The sequence below is a fragment of the Petaurus breviceps genome, unplaced genomic scaffold (assembly GCF_028583685.1).
Source record: "Petaurus breviceps papuanus isolate PSGF00001 unplaced genomic scaffold, PetGlider_PUasm1.0 523, whole genome shotgun sequence".
NCBI classification, from domain to species: Eukaryota; Metazoa; Chordata; class Mammalia; order Diprotodontia; family Petauridae; genus Petaurus; species Petaurus breviceps.
Window position 1 is genome coordinate 3,179,350 of NW_027186356.1, and position 18,552 is coordinate 3,197,901.

At 39.8% G+C, this 18,552-nt stretch overlaps 1 protein-coding gene and 1 long non-coding RNA gene across 2 annotated transcripts in view; one reads left to right on the forward strand and one right to left on the reverse strand.

Moving 5' to 3' along the window:
* Positions 1-18,552, forward strand: part of LOC138172349 (uncharacterized) — a 39,308-nt gene that overhangs the window by 16,949 nt on the left and 3,807 nt on the right. The gene's annotated exons all lie outside the window — the stretch shown is intronic.
* The window catches only part of NWD1 (NACHT and WD repeat domain containing 1), an 87,374-nt gene that overhangs the window by 2,714 nt on the left and 66,108 nt on the right, over positions 1-18,552 (reverse strand). Inside the window, 4 exon segments of the mRNA XM_069102099.1 lie at positions 5,953-6,058; positions 10,078-10,628; positions 11,451-11,727; positions 13,011-13,165. Coding sequence (XP_068958200.1) covers positions 5,953-6,058; positions 10,078-10,628; positions 11,451-11,727; positions 13,011-13,165 — 1,089 coding nt within the window.

The following is an 18,552-nucleotide window of genomic DNA, read 5'->3' on the forward strand; positions in this document are numbered from 1 at the left end:
ATCCTCTCACTAGATCTCATTTAACACTCTTTTCCCAACTACAAAGCACTGTCTGACACAGTCTTATTATATCTAAGGGGAGGTTATTAAGATTATTAAAATGGAGAATATTATCAACATGCCTCTATTCTCCCAGAGTTTCCCTCACACTAGCCCCTGGGAGAGAAAAAAAAAAAGAGGTCCCAAACCTGAAGCCTTTTTCCTCCTTGCCACAGGAGCACAATCAACAATGGGACTTAAGGCTCAAATCCATGGTGATGAAGATTTGACCTATTACTATGTAAATAAAAAATCCCAACAGGCTGCCAAATAGCCAGAATTTATTCAGCAACTGTGATGTTCCAACACATTCTAAAATTTTACAATGCTCATAACCACAGGCACTGAGCATTTTGCAATAAAACCTTACTGAGCACATTTCTCAGAAGAACCTTGTGAAAAATGGTATTATCAGAATGATGAAGTTCAAGACAGGAATCACCCACTCTACAACCTGTGTGGAACCATTTCTCTGGCCCCTAAGGTCTCTGAACTAAGATAAGTGAGTTTTCAAAGATCTTTTCCATGTCTGGAAAAGGTTCTTTGAAGATACAGTATAAAATGTTAGCATTGAAAGAGGGACAGATTTTTTCTTTTCAAGTAAAGGGGAAGGGAGGCAGAAATGAGAACACTTTCACAGAATCGTTTGCCCTAGTAGCACAGCTACATTGCTTGTCAGAGACGTCATAATGGGAATTCCTGTGTTAAATGAGGGCTTAGACCAGACTTGAACAAAAATATCAAAACTGCAGATGACACAAAGGATGACAGAATTGGAGTCCAAAACTTGATAGGCTGGAATCATCCAACAAACATGCACTACCATGTATGGTAGGCACTAGAGATACAAAAATATAAATGAAATAGTCCCTGCCAAAAAGGAGGTCACGTTCTTCTAGGGCAGGAGGAGTTCTTAATCATGTATATGCATGTGTGTGTATAAGGGATGACTGAATTTTGTTTCCACAGAAATCATACAAACATAATATGTGAAACCTGAGGAGTCATCCTTACGACTAATGAGATAAACTGACTGTAGTAGAAAGCAGTGGGGGATGTAGCCCAAAAGTTGAAAGCAGACACTCTCTTTTGTTCTGAGAAGGCCTTTTTCCAGTGTATCAAAAAAACTGCCAGACCAGGTATAGCTCACCCATTGACCCAGATGCTGTCTTAGATAAGAGGACTCCTCTTATGGATATCTTGGGTTGAATCTTCAATTCATACTTTTGTCAACTCTCATAGCAATTAAGAAAATTCCTTTCTCATGCTAGGGAGATCATAAAATATGAGTGATGCAGACTAAGAGTATTATGGCTTGGCATTTTGAGAAATGCCAGTAGTTTGGTTTTCACAGATTCTATGGGAACAATGGATGTTAAAAAAAAAAACAGATGCTGCAGAGGATGTGCAGGAAGGTGTACATCAGGATGAGGAAGGAAGGGTAGAGCACCCTATCCAATCATAGAGCTGGAAAAAATCTGTTAAGTTTGGAAGGGGTCTGAGCTAAGCTGGCTCAAATGGGCTGGGAGGTCAAAGGATGGTCACCAACTTTTCACTAACTGGCCTTATGCATAATAACTGACACACCCTGCATAGAATTAGAGTCTCATTATCCGATCATGGGATGCATATAGCTCATATTGGGAGGAGGGAACATACATGTAGTGGGCAGGTCAGAAAGATTGTAACCCAGAATCTCAGTTCTGAAGGGAGGAACAAGGCAGGAAATTCGAATGGAAGCAGCATAAAAGAGCTTGCATTTTTCTGATTCTCTGTAGTCTTTTGAAGAGGCTACCCATTTATTCAGGAAAAAAGAAATGTAAAATAAAGATAATGAAAACCTTCCTGGCTTTCCAACAAGTATTATTTAACCCAGACTAAGCATGTTTATAACAGCATTTCTGGAAATAAGAGATGTAAGAAGGGGTAGAGACCCACGTGGGGGCAGGGGGGGAGGTTTAGATGTTTTTGCATAGGCTGTAAACTCTGAAATGCCTGACCTGGAGATACAGAGGAGGAAAATTCAAATCGAGATAAGTCATAAAAAGGTTTTGTAATTGTCTTAAGGTGTGTGCCTGTACCCTCTAGGTTACCCTTTTCCAAAAGTGGGTGTCAGCCAGGTCACCCATCAGAAAGACGCAAAATAAAATCTTTCCTTAATTCACTGAGGCCATGAGGAGTTTTATGATAAGATAATTATTTCTCACAGCATGTTAGATGGATCCCTTTGGTAGTCAGTCTGGTAAGGCTAATGGATTTGTCAGAATTGTGTTTTAAAATACATAAAATCAAATACATAGGATTACACAAAGGAAACCAATTATATTGAAATATAGTTATCAAAATATTTTAAAACAATTTTATGTACTCCAGATTAAGAGCCCCTGTATTAGGGGGAGACAATATGGATACAGGTAAGTAAATGCAAAATAATTTTAGAAAGCACCAACAATGATGGGGAGAGGGGTTAGATCAGTCAATCAGTTAACATTTATTAAGCACCTACTATGTGCCAGGTGTTGTACTAAGCTTTGAGGATATAAAAAGAGGCAAAAGATAGTTGCTGCCCTCAAAGAGTTTACAGTCAAATGGGGGAGACAACATGCAAGCAAATATGTACAAAGCAAGCGATCTACAGGATATATGGTTAAGAGGGGTTAGGCAAGGCTCCCTATGCAAGATGGGATTTTAGTTGGTACTTCAAGAAAGCCAGATGGCCAATAGTCAGAGCAGGATAGGGAAAGTTTTCCAAGCATGGGGGAATAGTGAGAGAGAATGCCCAGAGCCAAGAGATGGAGTGTCTTGGTCAAGGAACAGCTAGGAGGCCAGTGTCACTGGATTAAAGAATTCGTGCTGGGAAGTAAGAGTTGAAAGGGAGGGGACTGGATTATGAAGGCTTTGAATGTCAAACAGCTTTTTGTATTTGTTCCTGGACACAACAGGAAACCACTGGAGTTTTCTGAGTAGGGAAGGGGGAGGGATGGACAGAAGAAGGGTGACTGACATCAGGGTAGATCCTGAAAGGATTTCATGTGGGAGCTGACACCTGAACTAAACCTTGAAGGAAGCTAAGAATTCCAAGAAGCAAAAATTAGGAGGCCATTGTAGGAAGGAAAAAGTAAGGGCATAGCATATAACGGCACAGAAATAAGAGATAGCATGTTTGAGTATGGAGATAGCTAGTAGGCTAGATCGGCTAGAATGATGAAATTTGATACAGACAAATGGAGTCTTAAACTTGAGTTAAACCAATAAACTGCACAAGTACAGAATGGGAGAGACATATTTAGAAAACAGTCTATATGAAAAATTCTGGGGATATCAGTGCCTTAGAAGCTTAATATGAGTCCACAGTGTGACATCATAAACAAGAGGGCTCTTGTGATCTTAGGCTGCATTGACAGAAGTCTGATTAGAGGTTTTCTCCCAAGGATAATTTCAGTTTCTCCTTCTCACAGTGCCTAGGTCAGTACTAAAGTCATTGAAAAAGTTGAATGACCTAGATCAAGGTGGCAACTAACAGGAAGATAGTACAAATGGCTTACATCGATCTCAAAAAAGTAAAAGTTATTGAGAGATAGTAGTGGAAGAATTGTCTCCCTTACTCCTTCTAGATAGCATAGTAAATAGCCTGTAGGGCTTGAAAGCAAGGAGAACTGGGTTCGAATCCGTTCTCAGGTACTTACTAGCTTTACCACCATGGGTAAATCACGTAACTTTTGGTCAGTATCAATTTCCCCATCTGTAAAATGAGAATACCTCATAGCACTGATATGAGGATTAAATAAGATTTTATATTGTTCTTGTTATTCAGTGGTTCAGTCATGTCTGACTGGGGTTCTGTTGGCAAACATACTGGAGTGGTTTGCCATTTCCTCCTCTAACGTGTCCCCATTTTACAAATGAGGAAACTGAGGCAAATAAGGTTTAAGTGAGTTGCCCAGAGTCACAGCTAATAAATGTCTAAGGCCAGTTTTGAATTCAGATCTTCCAGACTCCAGGCCCAATGCTCTATCTATTGCAAAACCTAGTTGCCCAAGATTATATATACATACATATGGATATCTTTGCAAATTTTAAATCAGTGCTAGCTATTATTATTACTAAAATGTTTGCATCTTACATTCTACATGGTGGTTGAAGTAATAATACCTTTGTCAAAATGTTTTTCACTAGGAGACCCTTCTAGAGGTTGAGAAAAGAAAGCAATTTATTTGGGAGTCTTAGATATCCAATTTACATATGGGTTCTTCAAAAGATCTGTGATTTCATTGGTATGAATGTGCCCTCCACCAGCATAGAATGTAATCAGTACATGCCTTAGTAGACTATCTTCATGAGTTGCTGTGGTCAAAAGCACTACCTGGTGGCATTCATCCTTCCAGGTGTGAGTCTTTCCAAACTTAGGCAATCATCAGACATATAAACAGATTACCAGACCCCAACCTCAAAGCCTTTCTAATTTGGTAAGGATTTGCCAGGGCCTGCATTCCCTTGCCTAGCCCCTGAATATAAGTTCACCTCTACTGAAATATGAGGGATCAGAGCAGGACTTTAGTGAAAGATATGTATTATATCTCCACTTAATTTCTTCTTCACAGATGCACTAACTCTCTAGAAACTGCCATATTTAACTAAATATATAGTGTATCTACATTTAGTAATAATAATAGCTAACATTTATATGGCTCTTCAGCATTTACAAAGAGCTATATTATTTGATTCTTACAACAACACTGTGAGATAGGTGCTGTTACTATCCCTAATTTCATAGATGAAGAGACTGAGGCACAAAGAGTTTAAAGTGACTTGCCTAGGGTCACACAGATAGTAATTTTAGTAATAACAGCTAACATTTATATAGCCCTAACTTTGTGACAAGCACTGCTGCAACTATTATCAAATTAATCTAATTGATCCTCACAATTACCCTGGGAAGTAGGTGCTATTATTATCCTCCTTTTACAGATAAGGAAACTGAGGCAAATAGCAGTTAAGTGACTTGCCCAGGGTCCCACAGCTAGTAAGTGTCTGAGACTAGATTTGAACTCAGATCTTCCTAACTCCAGACCAGTGCTCTGCCGACTGTGCCACACAGCTATTTCATGATATTTTGGTCACCTGACTCAGTTTGCTTTAGAAATGAAATCATTCAGATAAGCTAGGTGTCACAGTGAATAGAGCACCGGCCCTGGAGTCAGGAGGACCTGAGTTCAAATCCGGCCTCAGACACTTAACACAAAAACTAGCTGTGTGACCTTGGGCAAGTCATGTAACCCCAACTGCCCTCCAAAAAGCAAAAAAAACTAAAATAAAATAAAATAATTCTTCACTCAGAGATTCCATTGTTAGGCATATCCCCTGAAGAGATCAAAAGCATATTTGTAGCTTTGCTATTTGTAGCAAAGAATTGGAAATAAAATTGGTGTCCATTGATTAGGGAATAGCGAAACAAATTGTGGTACATAAATGCAATGGAATATTATTGCACTATATGAAACAATGAGCATGAGAAATATGGGAAGACATTCACATAATGATGCAAAGTAAGTAGAACCAAGAAAAAATTATATAATGACCACAACAATGGAAACAGTAAGTAAAATTCAAAATGCTTCATAATTATAATGACCAAACCTGACCCTGGAAAAGGGATGAGAAAATTCACCTCCTTATTGTTGGAGAGGTGAGGGATCATGGATATGAAATGTTCTATATGCTGTCAGATTTGCTTGATATGTTAGGTGGTTTTGAGGAACTTTTTTTCCTTTTCATTCTTTGTTAGGAAGGAAGACTTTTTGCAGAGGGCAAAGGAAGGGAGGGGACTATGTTTGGAAATAAGTGTGGTGTAAAAGCAAAAGGTATCAATAAAACATTTTAAAATATTTTTTAAAAATATGTGATATAACTCACCATCAGAAACATTCCAGACTAGAATGGACTGATCCTTTAACCCACTGTACACATACTTATCATCGTTGGAGAAACAGACACATTGAATTCCTTGGTAAAAGGCACTCTGGTAAGAATGAACAATGAGATTTTGATTATGCTTTAAAAGAAACCTAAATGAAAATGTTAGCTAGAAATCCATTTACTAAAACATTTAAACAGTGACACACTCATAGCAAAGTTTGGGATAAAGCATTCAGTCCCACTGAGAAGAATAGTTCCTGTTAACACTTTAAGGTTAACAAAAACTTTTCTCACAACAATTCTAAGATTGTACCACTATTATTTTCCCATTTTACAAATAGAGTCATGGAAAGGCCAGGTGACTTGCCAAAGGGCAGATATTTGGTTAACATTAGAATTTTAACCTAGGCCTCCAGTGCTCCTTCCATGCAAGGAAAGAGACCCTTCTATTTGTAGGATAGCATAGCATACTGGTAGTTGCATAGTGTTATTATTGTTCAGTCGTGTCCTATTTTTCATGACCACTTTTGGCAAAGATGCTAGAGTGGCTTACCATTTCCTTCTCCAACTCATTTTACAAATGAGGAAACTGAGGCAAACAAGGATAAATTACTTGTTCAGGGACACACAGCTAGAGTCTGAGGTCGAATTTTAACTCAGGAAGATGAGCCTTCCTCCAGGCCTGGCACTCTTGCACTATGGTGCCACCTAGAGGCCCCATACATATGGTCATTACTTAAATACATAACAATTGACTTCCAGAGGTGGGGAATCAGCCTCTAGACTGCAGGTTCCCCATCCCGGATAAACTACAAGGTGTTTAAGAGATTCAGGTATGTTTAGGGCTAAGTAAATAACATATTTTTCAAGCCAATAAATGTAGGTGTAGGAATAGTAGCATCCCCCTTTGTTCTTCAGTCTTTTTCATTTACAGATATGGATCTATATTATAAGTTCACTACTATATAAGTACTCTAAATCTGCATCACTTTTAGTGTTACCACAATCAGGGAGGCAAGGCAGTTGAGACCTGGGAGCCAGAAAGCTGCTGTTGCTGTCAATAGTTCTGATGAGCACATTACCTCTCTCCCATTCTAAAAACTACCAGCTGGCAGCAGAAAATACCAGGTAGAGCCAAATCCTCTTCCATGGTTCACCTAGGCTGATCTGGCATATTGCAGTTGTAATGCCGAATGAGCTATAACGAGCAAGATGGTTAGGGCTTTGCCCCAGGGGACCAAATTTAGAAATCTCTGACAGAAATGACAGTCCTTGAACAAAATAAAAATGTCACTTCTAATTCTTATCAGCTTCCTTATATCTCCACTTTAGGTGTCTCAAGCCCTAAGTGAGCTCCAGCCTTCTTTGCTCCCCAACTGAATTTACTTTTAAAATTGATTTGAGGATTTTTTTTCCATTTCTCTTGGTACCACGATTGTTAGTAATGGATCTGATTACCCTTAAAGGGAGAGGAGAGCAATAGCTCAATTTGCTGTCTGGCAGAGCATTTTAAGTCAATTTCAACAGTTTTCTGTGTTCCCCCATGTTTTTGTTTTAGGGATGAGCCTTGTGGACCAGGCCATGCTATAACCTGCCCACAATCATAAGCACAAAGAACTATAATGATGACTGTGTCACAAGGTTAGCAATAGCTACTTTCTTGACCTTCAATATTCTTTCAAGTGTGTCTGGGTCAGACTTGGTTGGTACAAAGTTGAAAGCCAACAAAAGTACTGATAGTAAGAGAGCGCCTAGCTATCTTAATGACTTCAAGTCACCATATCCAGATTAACTGAATTTCAAAGTACAGAAAGAACTGGCATATATTATTGCCGAGTCACTGTTTGTCATCATTGAAAGTCTTGAAGGATGAGAGATGTGCCACACTGCTGGTTGAGAAGAAATGTTATCTCAATTTTCATAATGGGAAAAGAATGAAATCTGCAAACTATGGGCCAGTGAGCTTGATTCCTGGCAAAATATATTATTAAAAGGTATGGTTAGATGGAAGGAGTAATCCCAAAGAATTAGTATGACTCATCAAGAACAGGTTATACCAGACTAACCTCATTTCTAATTTTGACTGGATAACTAAAGTTTAGGTCAGGCAAGTGCTTTAAATATAGTTTATCAAGATTTTGTTAAAGCATTTGACAAAAATCTCTTATGCTGCCCTTGGAAAAACAGTGGAGAGATGTAGGCTATACAGTACTTTAATTATTATTCAGAACTGGTTGAAGTCAGACCCAAGAAGACAATAAAGATTTGATGTTATTTTGGAAGGAAGTCTCTGGTGAATTGTCCCAAAGGTCTATGCTTGGTCCTGCGGTTTGTTTTTTCTTTTTTTTTTAATCAATGGCCTGGATGGAGGTATAGATGGTATGCTTATTAAATTTACAAATAACATAAGTGGGTAATATAGCTAATACGTTGAATGGCAGAATCAGAATCCAAAAGGCTAAAATATTGGACCAAATATAAGAAGATGAAATTTAGTATGGGAGAAAATATGGGAGAGAGCAGATTGGAGGTGGGGATATCCTGTGGGACTGCTGTTTTGGGGGGATGGGTGGGGGGAAAACGGGGAGAAAATTTGTAACTCAAAATCTGGCGGAAACGAATGATGTAAATCAGAAGTTAATAAAGCATTTAAAAAAAAGAAAAGAAAGAAATTTAGTAGAGATACATGTAAAGTATCATGGTTAAACACAAAAATCAATTTCACAAGTAAAAGATTGGTGAGTGTGGCTACAGAGAAGTTTATCTGAAAAAGATTTGACAGTCTTAACGGACCACAAATTCATTATGAGTCAACAGTATGATATGGCTGTCAAAAAGAGCTAATCATGCTTTAGGCAATGCTGAGAGAAACAGAGTTTCCAAAAAGAGGGAATTTATAGTCTTCCTAGTCAAATCACATCTGAAGTATTTTATTCAATTCTGGGAGACACAATATAAAGAGAACATTGATAAGCTCAAGAACATACAGAAGAGGTCAGCCAAGATGATTAAGATCATAGTATATATAATGAGATCATATCATATGAAATCACCTGGGGAAAAAACAAACAAACTAGGACTGTTTATCCTGGGGAGAGAAAATGTAATAGGGATATGAGAGCTGTCTTCGAGGGCTTTGATATGGAAGTGGCAAACTTGCTCTCCTTGGATGCAGATGGCAAAATCAGGAGCAATGAGAAGAAATTATGGAGGCAGACAGGGTTGATCTAGGGGGAAACTTCCTAATAATTCCAGCTGTACAAAAGTAGAATACAGCCTCAGGCTGTAAGTAATAGCTTTCAGAAGGGGTCTTTGAAGAAAAAAAAGGCTGGATGATGATTCCCTTGTTGGTTAGGTTTTAGAGAGGGTACTTGATCAGTTCAATTGAAGTTAAAAACTATTAGTCTGGAGGCATAAAGACAAACACTAAGTAGTACCTGCCCCCAGAGAGCTTACTTTCTATTTCAAGTATACAGCATGTACATCGATAAGTAAAAGGATCACAGAAAGTGAAACCTACAAGGAGCCTTGAAGGAAGGTAAAGATTATACCTGTTGGACTAGATGACTTCTGAAATTATGTAATTCTGTGACCCTTTCAGGAGGGCCGCTAAATGGTGCAGTGGATAGAGTGCCAGGCCTGGAGGCAGGAAGACTCATCTTCCTGAATTCAAATCTGGCCTCAGATGCTTACTAGCTATGACCTTGGGCAAGTCACTTCACCCTCTTTGCCTCAGTTTCCTCATCTGTAAAATGAGCTGGAGAAGGAAATGGCAAACCAGTCCAGTATCTCTGCCAAGAAAACCCCAAACAGGACCACAAAGAGTCAGATACAACTGACCCTTTCAGAGTCTGAGGGACCCTGACAGTGAGTAGTTGCACAGTTTCAATGTCTCAGCAAATCAATGTCTGTAAGTCATTTAACCTCTTATCTAAATAGCAGGGAAAATAGTATTTGCACTACTATTTTGTGAGGATTTTGAAGAAAGTGCTTTGAAAAACATAAAATAATGCAAAAAAGTGAACTGCTACTCTCATTACTACTATCATCATTACTTTCATTTTGATAATATGCCTACTCATAGTATTCTTAGGTTCTCTATGTTTAATGATTAAGGCCTACCTCAAAGGTCAGCGTGTGTTTCCACTTGCAGAGTTCTAGGTCCCAAAGGTACAGTAGAGACTCCTGAGAACTGCTTACTGCCCATTTCTCTTTGTGGCTGACTTCTAAACAAGTAACTTTGCCCTGGGGGGCTTCTAACTGGAAAACTTTGGACTTTGCACACTCATAAACAAACACTTCTCCATTGGTCATGCCATAGACTACCCGGTAGTTGGTGAGAACAGCTATACTTGATATCATAGCAGGAAGCTGAGTATAAAATGTGTATGTAGGTCCATCAATTACTGGGCAAGGATCTTCTGGCCTAATGTCCATTACCAGTACTATGTTGTCATATGCAATGACCAGCTGTTCTTCCCCTCTACTCAAGGCCATGCATTTGACAGGTTTCTTAGCTTCAGGGGGTGGGATGCACATTACATCCTGCCTGGAGTTCAGGGGAAACACTAGAACTGTCCCTGAGATCAGCCCAGCAAAGAGCAACTTCATTTGCTCAGCAACTTCCAAGCACCGCACTTCATTGGAAGCTTCCAAGACATCGTGGTCTTCCCCTGAAATAGATAGTCTTTGCATTAAGAATAGCTTTGTTTTCCACTCAAATGAGAGGTAAAGTGGTTTGATGGAAAGAGTGCTAGACTGAAAATCAGTAGACCCGAGTTTTAGTCCTGGCTCTGCTATTAACTTACTTATATGACCTGGGGCTATCCACTTGATTGCTCTGAACTTCAGCTTGTGGCATTCTGATATCCTGTGTTCTAAGGGCCCTCCCAGCCCTGACATCCTGTGTTCTAAGAACCCTCCCAGCCCTGATACTCTGTGTTCTAAGGGCCCTTCCAGCTCTGGCACTCTGTGTTCTAAGGGCCCTCCCAGAGCTGACATCCTGTGATCTAAGGGTCCTCCCAGCCCTGACATCCTGTGTTTTAAGGGCCCTCCCAGCCCTGGCATTCTATGTTCTAAAGGCCCTCCCAGCCCTGACACTCTGTGTTCTAAGGGCCCTTCTAGCTCTGGCACTCTGTGTTCTAAGGGCCCTCCCAGAACTGACTTTCTGTGTTCTGTGTTTTAAGGTTGTTTTTAGCAGTATGGAGATATGTTCTATAGCCTAAGTTTCCTCCCAGTTTTGATGTTTTATGGTATTTACAGTACAGTATATCTGGAATATCAGATTTGGAGTCAGAAGATCTGAATTCAAATTCTGCTTTTATTATTCTGTGACTTTGCACAAATCAATCACCCTCTCTAGTGCTCAGTTTTCTTATCTATAATATGGAGAGGTTATACTAGATGGCCTCAAAGTTTCCTTTCAGCTTTAAATCTCTGATCCTACGATCTTGTGATTTATCTGTCACTTAAGCTTTCATTTGCATTTTACAAACCTTCCACAGAATCCCAGACAGTGATTTTGTTTTTGTCTCCTATTTTTGGGAAGTATACATAGTTTCCATTGTGAGACACTGCAGCACAGCCAGTTCGGTCCAAAAAAGGGGATGACAGTTTATGTTTTCGGGTATAAGCGAGATCCCAAACTCTGAATGATGATGAATTCCTGGAGGCAGAAACCAAAGTGTGTCCACAGCAGGCCAACATATTCACTGGGGTTCCCATGCCATCAAAAATATCTAGAAGGGTCCCCTGCTCTGACAGACTCCACACCTAAGAAGAATCAAGGATGGAAGTAGGCAGAATTGAATATTCTGTTAAATGTTTGCACATCAGAATGCTGTTCAATTGTGTGTATACAGGGAGGTCAGTGAGGAATTTGGGGCTGAGGGCTAGTGGAGCAGCCTGGATCAAAGGGATGAGTGAAGCATAAGCTTTTTGTCAGGGATGAAGGGAAGGAGAAAAGCATCAAGAAAGAGGCATATGTATCAGTGGGGTATATTCTTCCAGGAAAGTGGGCTAGGGGTGTGTGAAAGCCTTTACTTTGACCTTCTCAGGGAGTTATCAACAGCCAGCCCTTTTCTCCCCTGGCCACTCTCTGGACCAGTGATGTCAAACTCAAGTAGAAAAGGGAGCCACTAAACCATATATAAGGATCCCCATGGACACATTCATTTGGAAAGTCACTTATTAACATTATTTTTGTTTTATTGTAAAATTTTGTTAAATATTTTCCAGTTATATTTTAATCTGCTTCAGAACTGTAGGCTGCATGCCATGGTGGGGGGGGGAGGGGGGGAGCACCTCCCTCTGGATCCTACCCAAACACTACTGGGATAGTAGTATTTCCTCACTTCCTCACTAGAAGCCACCCTGAGAGCCCCTGCTCCATCCCCATCCTTATCGTTACCTGTCCCTTTCCTGAACACAAATAGGACTTTTGAAGGGTAGCAGGTCACTAGACTCATATCTGGTCCAGAGCAGTGTAACGGAAGCTTAGGACAGAGAGGCAGCATGGGGTTGTGGAAAGAGGCCTAGATTTATTAGCTCTGATGCTAGTTGTGTGACCCTGGGCAAGTGACTTTCCTTCAAAGCTTCAGGTCCTTCATCTACAAAATGGGGATAAATAATACTGATACTACTTATCTCCTGCTATTTTTGTAAGGAGAGTACTTCATAAACTTTAAAGCGCTATAAAATAACTGAAATATCTCTGGAAGATTATTGGATGATAGTAGTTCCAGTATTTTTTTTAACATAGAAGAAGAAAGATCAGAAAGAGAACCAGGAAACTTGGGCCCTAGTCTCTGTTACTGACTTGCTATGTGACAAGGAATTCTCTCTGGGACTCATTTTTCCATCAGTAAAGTGAGGACATTAGACAAGACAACCTCTAAGGTTCCTCACATTTGTAATTTTCTGTGGTCCTAATATTCCAGAAAAATACAGATAGATGCACCAGGGTCAGTTATAACTGTCCCACCGTGTCCTTCTCTGTCTGTGGTCCTTTAGAAGCCAATGTCAACCTTGAGTACCAAGCATTCTTGCTCTCTTACCTGGATGAATGCATCAAGAGATCCAGTAATAATTACATTGTTGTCAGGACCAATAACAGCTGTTTCCACTATGTTCTCATGTTCAAGATCTGTGGCCATGAATCTATGAAATCCCTTTGAATCAGCCAAAAATACTCGAACGTATTTTCCAAAACCTAAAACAACAGTTCAACAAGTTAACTCAGTAGATAACAATAATAATAATGATAATGATAATTATGTTTATATTGCATTTTAAAGTTTGCAAAATGCTTTACAAATATTATTTCATTAAATGCTTACTAAGAACCTATTATAGAAGGGCAGAGCCAAGAGGAAGTAGGAGGAGGAAGTAATAGAGTGAGCTCCCCACCAAAAATCCTCCAGATCTAGAAAACGTACCAGATATACTAATGATCTGCTGGCGAACTAGGTCCAACCATTTGGACCTAGGTAGAACAATTTGGAACTGTGCCCAAAAGGCTATAAAACTGTGTAATACCCTTTTTGGCCCAGAAATATCACTACAAAGTCTGTATCCCAAAGAGATCAAAGGAAAAGGACCCTATGAATAAAAATATTTATAGCAGCTTTTTTTTTTGTGGTGGCAAAGAATTAGAAATTGAGAGGATCCTCATCAATTGGGGAATAACTGAACAAGTTGTGGCATGTGATTTTGATGGATTACTATTGTGTTATGGGAAATGACAAAGGGGGTGGTTTCAGAAAAATGTGGCAAGAGCTATATTAACTGATGCAAAGTGAAGTGAGAAGAACCAGGAGATAACTGCAGTTACAGCAATATTGTAATGATGAACAACTGTGAAAAACTCGGCTATGCTGATAAATACAATGATCCTAGATAATTCCAAAGAATTTATGATTTAAAAAAAAAAATGCTTTCCACCTCCAGAGAGAGAATTGATGAACTCTGAATGCAAATTGAAGTATATAATTTCTCATTTTATTTTTCTTTCTTTTTTAAAAATATGGCTAATAAGGAAATATGTTTTACATGATGCCACAGTTATAATTGGTATCATATTGCTTGACTTCTCAGTGGGCATGGGAGGGAGTGGGAGGTAGGGAGAGAATTTGGAATTCAAAATTAAAAAAGAAAATAATGTCAAAAAATTTAAAGGAAGGGAGGGAGGAAGAAACAGAGAAAGAAAGAGGAAGGAAGGGAGGGAGGGAGGGAGGGAGGGAGGGAGGGAAGGAAAGAAGGAAGGAGAAGGAAGGAAGGAAGGAAGGAAGGAAGGAAGGAAGGAAGGAAGGAAGGAAGGAAGGAAGGAAGGAAGGAAGGAAGGAAGGAAGGAAGGAAGATAGGAAGATAGGAAGGAAGATGTACCAGAATAAATCCTGCTGGGGAAGTCCTAGAAAATAACATCATAGTGAGTCATTTTTTCAAGCTCAGATTAGCACAGGGAAACAAAGTTCTGTGAATACTGGAAACGGGTCTGGCCTGTAGCCACCAAGCAAAGTGCTTCAACATGGGAAGAGGCTATGCATAAGGACAAGAGGAAGCCCCAGACCCTTATGGGTGCACTGTTACCTCATGTAGTTGTAGGAAAAGATACTAACTGGCAGCTTTGTCACCTACTACCCAGTTCTGAGTCACAGACCCAGGACAGAAAGAAGAGACCTGTGCTCAGAGGTGGCTTCCTGGGTAAATAGTGGTTGCAGGCCCTGACCAGTAATCACAAAAGAGGAGTAAGTTCAGAAGCAAGCAGCAGCAATATGGCTCTGATTTCAAGAAAAGAGCAGGATCTCATTTCCAAACTCTAACCCAGCCTGAAGCCTGCAGGTGAATAAACAGGTAGGAATCCCAGATCAAAGGGAACCTTGAAATTCTGTCACTCTGAATCAGCAGAGCTTCCCAGATGACTGAGTCCACCAGCATTTTACTGTTGCTCAAGCCCAAATTCAGGTCAGGAACCTGCAGAGCCCAGACCAAGAGAACAATTATCAGATTTTGTCCTGGATCAGACTACTTTGGGAACACTGAAAGCTTGCAGGCCCCCATCCTCAGCTTTCCCTGAGATCCTGGAATAACACAATAAACAGCAGTGTCTAGAGCTGGGCCCCAACATCAAGTTCAAAATCAGGAAGTAGATTCGAAGAATGATAAAACAGAAAAAGAATCCCAACCTAAAAACCTAAAAAAGTTATTATGGTGATAAAGACATCTAAGACACAAACTAAGAAGAAAAGAATGACTCTACAAGCAAAACCTCAAAATAAAACACAAGTTGTACCCAAATTTAACTAATATTCCAGAAGATGAATCATGAAGTTTTTTTTAAAGAGATTAAAATATTTTTGCTAATGAAATGAGAGCTCTAGAGGAAAACACTGGAAAAGAAATGGGAGATTTGGAAGAAAGAATTGAAAAGGGAGTTATTAGCTTGGCTTAAGAGGTACAAAACTTTTCTCAAGCAACACAGTCCCTGAAAATTCAAATGGATCAAATAGAAGCCAATGACTCCATAAGACAATAGGATCTGTTAACACAAAGTCAAAAGATTGAAAAAATAGAAGACTATACAAGTTATCTCAGAGCAAAAACAACCAATTTAGAAAACAGATCAGGGGGAAAAATTAAGAATCATTGTGTTATCTGAAAACCACGACCAAAATTAGACCCATATAACATCCTATTTCAAGAAATCTTAAGAGGGGCAGAGTAGAAACAGGACCTCCACACGACTCCAGCTCTCACCACCTCCAATCCATGTACAAGGGGACTCTGAACAAACTTTGGAGCTACCAAATCCACAAAATGACACAGAGAAGCTAAGCTCCCGCTGAGGACAGCCCAGAAGGCCAGCAGGAATCAGCCAGCCCAGTGCTCTGGGAGCCGAGCCCAGCCCCATGCCAAGGTTTAGCCCCAGGGAGGGCCTGACCAGCTGCTGGCTGGAGGGACTTCAGATCACCAGCAGCTGTGGAGGTCCAGAATTATCAACACATAGATACTAAGGACAAAGTGAGAGGTCAGTGCAGTGTGGATTTTGGGAACCAGTAGTTAGGAGTGTCGAGAAGTTGCCCCCACATGGTAGCTTCAGCTCCTAGCCTGCAGAGTAGGGGGACCAAGCGATCAGTCCGAGGGGTAATCGCTCTTGCTTTAACCTTCTTGGATCTGGATTTCGGTCTAGGGTGGAGGTCCTGGGGTGTGTGACCAGCTTGCCAGAGTGTGTGGAGGCCTCAGAGAGGGCACCTAACTAATACCTCCGGCAGCTGAGAAAACCCCAGCATTTGGAGCAAAGCTTCCCTATCTAGTAGCAGAGTCTTCCTGTGGCAAAAAACCCAAAAGTCAAGTAATTGAGTGGCAACATGACCAGGCAAAGGAAGCAAAGCAAACAGAAAAATCCAACATTAGACTCCTATTTTGGGGACAAAAAGGAGCAAAGCATAGAACAGGAAGAAGACAGTGAAGTCAGAACTCCTCTGCACCAAAAGCTTCAAAGGAAAATACGAGCTGGTTACAGGCCATAGAGGACCTTAAGAAGCAGATAAGAGAAGTGGAGGAAAAATTGGGAAGAGAAATGAGAATAATGCAAGAAAATTACAAAATGAGAGTCAACAGCCTGACTGAAGAAAATAACACCTTAAAAAATAGACTAACTCAAATGGCAAAAGAGGCTCAAAAAGGCAATGAGGAGAGGAATGCCTTAAAAAAGCCGAATTTGCCAGATGGAAAAAGAATCTCACTGAGGAAAAAGCTCACTGAGGAGAATCATTCCTTCAGAATTAGATTGGAGCAAATGGAAGCTAATGACTATGAGAAATCAAGATGCTGTTAAACAGATCCAAACAAATGAAAGAATAGAAGGCAATGTGAAATATCTCATTGGAAAAACCACTGATCTGGAAAATAGATCCAGAAGAGATAGAAAGAACCTAGAAATCATCCTCCAAGAAATTCTCAAGGAAAAGTGCCCTGATGTTTTAGAACCAGAGGGCAAAATAGAGGTTGAAAGAATCCACCAATTACCTCCTAAAAAATTTCCCCAAAAGAAAACTCCTAGGAATATTATAGCCAGGTTCCAAAATTCTCAGATCAAGGAGAGAATATTACAAGCAGCCAGGATGAAACAATTTGAATGTTGTGGAAACATAATCATAACAACCCAGGATCTGGCAGCTTCTACACTGAGGGATTGAAGGGCTTGGAATATGATATTCTGGAGGGCAAGGGAGCTAGGATTAAAACCAAGAATCACTTACCCAGCAAAACTGAGTATCATGTTTCAGAGGAAAATATGGTCATTCAGTGGAATAGAGGACTTTCAGGCATTCTTGATGAAAAAACCAGAGTTCAATAGAAAATTTGACATTCAGATACAAGAAGCAAGAGAAGCATAAGAAGGTAAACAGGGAAAAGAAATCATAAGGAACTTATCAAAGTTGAATATTCCTACATGGAAAAATGATAATTGTAACTGATGAAACTTTTCTCAGTATGAAAGTAGTTGAAGGGAATAGAAATATATATATATATGTATGTATGTCTATATCAGAGTGTATACGGACGTATGAATACATATGTGAATGTGTGTATATATGTTTACAGGTATACATAGAGGGCACAGGACCAATTTAATAGAAAGGGATGATACTTAAAAGGTGAAATGAAGAGGTAAGAGAGGAATATAATGAGAAGAGATGGAGAGAGACAGAATGGGGTAAACTATCTCATATAGAAGAGGCAAGGGGAAATGGTTACAATGGAAGGGAAGCATAGGAAGGCAAAAGGGAATGGGTCAACCTTATTCTCATTGAATTTGGCTTGGGGAGGGAATGAAATACACACTAAATAGGGTATCTCACCCTACAGAAGAGTAGGGGGGAAAGGAATGAGAGGGGGGATGATGGAAGGGAGAGCAGGCTGGGGGGGAGGGAAGTTGGAAACATCCACTTTTCAAAAGGGATGGGATCAAAGTAGAGAATAGAACAAGTGGGAGGTGGGATAGGAGGGAGGGAAATATATTCAGTCTTTTACAATATATCTACTATGGTAATGTTTTGCCTTAGCTACACATGTACAACCTATACTGAACTGCTTATCTTCCCAGTAAGGGTGGGTGACAAGGGAGGAAGGGAATGAATCTGGAATTGAAAGTTTTTAAATCAAATGTTTAAAATATATATATGTATTGTTAATACTATATTACATGTAATTGGGAAATAAGATATACAGGCACTGGGGCATAGAGATCCATCATGCGATACTGGAAAAGTTGAAGGGGGTATGGGAGAAGATATGGGAGAGGGCAGATTGGAGGAGGGGATATCCTGTGAGACTGCTATTTTGGGGAGGTGGGTAGGGGGAAAATGGGGGGAAATTTTCTAACTCAAAATCTGGCAGAAATGAATGATGTAAATCAAAAGTCAAAAAAGCATTTGAAAAATTAAAAAAAAAAAGAAATCTTAAGAGAAAATTGCCCAGATCTCTTAGAGCGAGAAAGCAAAGTGGAACTAGAAAGAACAAGGTTTCCATGTTAGTCCTGCAAAAAAAGGAAAGAAAGAAAGAAAGAAAGAAAGAAAGAAAGAAAGAAAGAAAGAA